The sequence below is a fragment of the Falco rusticolus genome, chromosome 4 (assembly GCF_015220075.1).
Source record: "Falco rusticolus isolate bFalRus1 chromosome 4, bFalRus1.pri, whole genome shotgun sequence".
Classification (NCBI taxonomy): domain Eukaryota; kingdom Metazoa; phylum Chordata; class Aves; order Falconiformes; family Falconidae; genus Falco; species Falco rusticolus.
In genome coordinates, this window is record NC_051190.1 from 83115776 (window position 1) to 83121775 (window position 6000).

Consider the following 6000-nt stretch of genomic DNA (forward strand, 5'->3'; position numbering starts at 1 on the left):
ATGAGTTTATCTCCTTCTCCTGCTGGCAACTGGTAGACAGACTAACTGGTGAGGTTCAAATCAAATTGGTCTTGTGCTTACTGTCTGAGAAAATATGCAAAGCATCACAACTGAAGAAGTTTAAGGGCCACTGGTGAAACAACTTCAAAATAAACTACTGAACTAACCACTATGGTCAAACTGTATTCTGTCCTGGGAAATCCCTAAATTTTCAGAGAACCCCACCTGAACAAAACCAGTTATAAATTTGTGGGGCTTTTAAAATGTTTGTAAAATGCAAATATTAAAACACAAGATTAAATCTGACTCACAATGTTTTAACTGCAAAACACAGATCACATCCCCTTCTATATAGAAAAGCCAATCAACACCATAACTTCTTCAGAAAACCACCTCTCCTCTCTGAGGATTTTTACACCTAATTCTGCTTCAGAGTAAGAATAAAAATCTTTAACAGGTATTCCCAAACTCTTGACAGGGTAGAAGTTGACCTCTTTTCCTAAATAAATGGCAGCTATAAAAGGAGACAGGTATGTTCAGCTAGGGGACATCTATGGTTACATTAAAAATAAATGCCTGTTTCACATCATACCTAGAATCACAATTACACGGTCATCATTTTAAGGTGTAATGCTATAGAAATTATGTAAACAAGTTTAGAATGCTCTTGTTTAAACATTTCAATGTGTTTACATCATGAAATAATGCCCCGGTTTTTTCAACCCAAAATTCAAATTTTCATAACTTACTGGTGGAGGGGGGGAAGACAGATCAAGCAATTAAGCCCAAGATCATAATGCCTTGTACTTCTTGAAGTTTCTCTCTCACATAACTACAAGAGCCAATTGCAATTGATTTTACTATTATTTCAGCCTTGGTACTCTCAGACAAGCATGATGGTAAGTGCTAATGGGACTTCAAAATATTAATTCTGTAACTGTTGCCAATGTCTCACATACAACACCAGTGTTCTCTTGTTTCTAGTAACAGCAACTCTCCTAATGCTAGTTCAAAGGAAAACATGCTTTGTCATCTTTGTAAGGGTGGGGAGAAAGTGACAAACATATTTAAAACTGAGATAATTCCCTAGACTGCAACCAGACAGAGGAAATCATCACTTGGAGCTCCTTCAGCTATCTAACCAGACAAGCTATTACTATTTTTATTGAACTAAGAAACTATACACTTTTCTTCTTCCACAGTATTTTGGGGAATGGTCCAGACTGATATTTTAAGAGTTGCTGCAGAACACTGCATTCAGTCTCAGCAGTTTTGGCCCAAATGTACACTCTAGAAGTCCTGAAGCATTTAGACACTATCTTTTACTAATAGCCAGCAAAATATTTACAAACAAATACCAGGAATATATGACACCTATTCTTTGTAAAAGGTTAATCTTGCTAATTTTACCATTCCTCACATAAATTTAACTGATGCTCCACAGCCTATGGGAGTCATTAAAAGAGCTGTCACAGCAACAATTAAGGACAGAAAGCAGAGCAGCAATAGAGTAGACTTCATTTACAGAACATAGTGAAGGAGAAAGAGAGGCTTTTTCTTACCAAGGGGTTGCAGCTGATGTTCCAGCTAGATCTCATCTGACAGAACACTGTCACCAAGGCAAAGGTCCAGCATAGAAGTTTCACAAAAGGACAAAAAACTAATTTCTTTCCACACCCTGCTGTCTACACATTTGAAGCTGTCCCTACCAGCAAAACATGGTCAGCCACATGAAGCACCACAGTAACCCTCCATTGCCATTTATCAAGGAACAGAAAAAACCAACAATGCTATAGTATATCAAGCAGTAAACTGTGATCTGCATCTTTCAGAGCTGACTAACATATACGTTACAATGTGCTACTGTTTCAGTAAGGCTGATTCATTATTACTCTAAAGCAAGTTGAAACAAGCTGCCGAGTGAACTTCATTCTTAAAACATCAGGCTAATTTGTTTGGCTTTGCTCAAAAACAGTTCCCAATGGTTAGCAGCTATCAAAATTTAACAAAAAGTTTGTTAAACATCTCATAAATAAAAAGTAGATTGCTTAATGGAAAAGAAATACTACATGTAGTTAGTGAATTATCTTGACGTTGCAGTAACAAGAAATACCAACTTGTCAGAGCTTGTTTTGTACGGCTCATTTTTAGGTGTGAGGAAGAAAAAAAATTCCTACATTGTCAAATTTTTAAAATCTCAACTGTCACTAGCAACTGGAACAACATACTCTTGCTAAGCTGAGAATTAAGTTGTCAAAAATTTAGTTGCTGATATATTCAGAAGGAAGTCCTCACTAAGCATCTCAAAGCAGTTTAATGAGCAACTGGAGGAAAAAAATTGGAGAAAGAAATCTACTCCTTAGTTTTTCCTGAAGTGCCTTCTTTAGGGCAACACCGGCTGCAAATGCAGACAGCACAGGCCATCAATGTGAGAGACATTCTAAACCTTCTTGTAAACTAAGACCCATCAAAATCCCGTTTAGTATTTGTTCCCATCAGAATTAAGACACTACTGACAAGCAAGAGCCAGAGCTGTAAAACACCAGCTGCCTCACAGTAGTCAGGGCAGCACAGTTTCTACCACGCAAGATTTGATAACGTGGAGGACAGCTGTCTGAAAACACAAGAGACAGACAACTGCAAGTTGTGTCCATCATGGCCTCATCAGACAAGAAAGTGCTGACTACGGAAACAGCATGGAAAGACAGTAAGTTGCATGGAAACAGGCAACACTGGGCCTTGAAAAGCAAAGGAGACATCTGATGAACAAAAAAAGGGGAACAAGTGAAAAAACAGAGAAAGGCCAACCAAACAGACTAGGGAAATGATCACTGCAGCAGGACTCTGAACGCATGCAGACAGAATGCTTTCAAAGTGACTGTAGAAATAAGCTCTGATGGCCAAGATGATGAAAAATTGTGGAATGGTGTTTGCTAGAGTAGGTAAACAAGTATATGTGCTTGGCATCCAACATGATTCTGATGCAACTAAGATAAGTTAGGCCAAATAAGGTAAGGGCCAAACAAAAAACATCCCCTGTATTTTTTCCGGACAGGAAGTACGAGTACGATCTTGCCCTGAAATTACTGATTACACGGTCCAAATCTTAACTACATCCACACAAAATTGGACTGAATCTGCTGGGGTACGCATATATGGATACAGTCAAAGGATGTAGGAAACTGATCTTGAGAAACTTTAAGTTATGCTTTAACTGTATGATAACAATACATGTAGAACCAGATTCTGCCTTTCCTTCATGCTTAAATATATTTAAGAATAATATTGTCTACATTGTTAAATTATAAAACTAACAGTTATAATGAGGGGAATGTTTCTAAATTTTTATATCTAAAAAAGAAATGATGGCGATCTTGGTCCTTCTAGACAGTAGCAAACTACACAAGTTTGCAAATATCCAGCAATTTTTTTGATGTCATTTCACTATATGTTCTTAAATAAAATAGTTATTTTGACAGGGCGGAAAAAAAACAACAGACTTACTAGCAGCCCAGTGCTCCACCTTTTTACAGTGTTTACAAAAAATTTAGGCAGCCTACAAACATGTAGTTTTCACTACGGCCCTACTCTAATTTCAGTCTGCCATACATTCTACCTCATTTCACATATACAGGAAAAAAAAAAAGGCATTTATAGAATAAATATCTCAGTAGGCTTGAAGCAATCTGCATCTTCCTGCAAAGTGTGGAGAGGGTTCATGAGTGCAGCTGCATGCAGTCTTCACGAAGTGTTTTAGTTACCAAGTCACCATTGGAACACCTGAAAAAGCACACTGGAAAGGACTCATTCCAGTTCACATGTCAGGTGGGTTCTCTGACAGCCAAGAGCTGCCTGGTTGTTTGAAGAACTGCTCACAACCACTCTTCAGGCAGGCTTAGCAAAGCCTGCAACTTTGCTATATCCCCCCTGACCCAAAATTTAAAGTCATCTCCTTGGCAGAGACCAAATCTGCAATACTTTACCCTGAAGGATCTTGCCCACAAATATTTTATATACAGGAACTAGATGTAAAGGACAGCAGAACCCAGTCCTCCAGACACCAAGGCTAAGTATCGTAACTGGTCATCACACACCTAAGCACTACATTTTACTCAAAAAGCCAAGGAAGCAAGTGTCATCCACACTGTCACACCACTGCTATTAGAAAAAAAATAAAAATCCCAAGACAATAAAATGTCTTAGCACACACACCCATCATCAAACAGAACAAACAGTCCAGTATGAGGCACCAACCCAGAACGTTCTATGCCTCCCTGAAAATAATCTAAATTACTATGGTTAATGCTTATGCATCACACTCGCCAACGCTATGTAATGCAGATTATTAACCCTGACCACTCACCAAATACCCTTCACACAAAAATAGGTCATGTATTCTTACAGGTTTAACTCACTCAGCAAATTTTATCCTCCTGGGGAAATCTGAGAGCTCATGGCTGTACAGAACCGCTTTCCTAATGCCCTTAAACTTTGAATGATGCAAACTGAAAGCTTCGGGACACTTTTTTATCTATCATTCAGGAAAGCAAAGATAATTTTTTCAGGTGTCAGAAAGCAAGCCTTCACCCTTCAAGATTTAAGGCAGTTCAGTTTTGGACAAATAACCTTCACTGCAGGATAAAATGACAAATTATAAAACTGAGGTAATGCAATCATCATATTGGAGGATTATGTGTAAACCAGACACCTTGCCGATATATTAAAAAGGGAAAATCAATCACTATTTGTAGAGAAAACTCAGTACGTGGTTAAGTCTCATTTCCAGCAACCAGAAACCACCACCAGACTCCCCCACCGAGGGCACCTTTGGGCACAGTAGCCATTTCTAGCCCACGCTGATCCTGTAATACCTGCTTGCCTCACAGCTTAGCTGCCCTGCTGTCTTGGGACAGAACCCCCCTACCCCCGCAACAGCAAAACTGTTCGGTTTGAGCCGTTTAAGAAGAAAGCAAACACGAAGCCTTTAGGAAGCTACCGCAGAGGAGGCCTGAGGGGCTGAAGTCGGAGCCAGCGCTCGGGGCCCGGCCGGGGACATCTCTCCGGCGAGGCCTAGGGCCGAAGCAGGCCCCCACCGCACCGGGCTGCCGCACCGCTCCAGAAACCGGGCCCGCCGCGGAGGCGCGGCCCGGAGACCCCTCGCTGGGCGGGAAAGCCCAGTCGCCGGCGGACCGCGGCGGAGGGCGGGGGCGGGCCCACCCCGGCCGGCTGCCGCACGGAGCGAGCACGGCGGGCCGGAGCGTCCCCCTCCCGTCCCGCCCCGCCAGCCCCTGAGGGGGGAACGCCGCCCGGCCGGGGAGGAGGGAGGGGTGATAAGGGAGGCCCGGCGCTGTCCTAGGCGAGCTGGCGGGCGCCTCTGCGGCCAAGGGGGAGGCTCCCTGCTGCTAGGCAGGTTGGAGGCCCCGGCGGAGGGCACAGCCTCCCCTCCACGGCGGGCCGCGGCGCGCAGCTGCCCGCTGGAGCGGACGGAGCGCTGCTCCCGCACCCCGCCGGCCGCGGCAGGGCTCTTACCTCTGCTAACATTATTACCCCGCTGCGCTGCGGCGCCTCGGCGGCTCTAGCCCCGCAGCATGGTGAAGCCTCGCGGCCGCGCGGAAAGCTCCCCCGCACCCTACGGGGAGGCGAGGCGAGCGCCGCCAGCCCCCGGCCGCCTCCCTCAGCGGCCGCCCGCCGCCCCCAGCCCCGCAGCCGCCCTCGCAGCTCGGTCCGGAGAGACCGCCATCTTGGGAAGGCTACGTGCGCCGCCGCCGCGCCCCGCCCGGCGCGCCCGCCCATTGGGGCTGCGGGACGCGGGGACGCCCCTGCCGGGGCCGGCTCGCTGCCCTCCCCGCCCCGCCAGAGCCAGGCCCGCCGCTCGCCTAGCCGGCGCTGCTGCCTACCTCGGCCCAGGGGACCATAAGCAGCGCAGGCGGTCCCCGGCAAGGGTCTGGCCACAGGGCTGCGAAGGTGCCGGGGCCCCGCGCTCTGGTAAATCCGGGGGCT

At 45.5% G+C, this 6000-nt stretch overlaps 1 protein-coding gene across 5 annotated transcripts in view; it reads right to left on the reverse strand.

The window, feature by feature from the left end:
• SNX13 (sorting nexin 13) overlaps positions 1 to 5800 on the reverse strand; it is a 67258-nt gene extending 61458 nt beyond the window's left edge. For 2 of the 5 annotated variants that reach the window (XR_005103716.1, XR_005103715.1), the window contains exon 1: positions 5530 to 5764. Coding sequence is in view for 3 of the 5 variants with exons in the window: in XM_037383879.1 (XP_037239776.1) it covers positions 5530 to 5793 (264 nt within the window). In the remaining 2 variants the exon portion in view is untranslated. Of the gene's footprint in view, positions 1 to 5529 lie in introns of all 5 variants that reach the window. The other 3 variants (XM_037383880.1, XM_037383877.1, XM_037383879.1) reach the window with 2 other exon arrangements.
• Between the last annotated feature and the right edge of the window lie 200 nt (positions 5801 to 6000).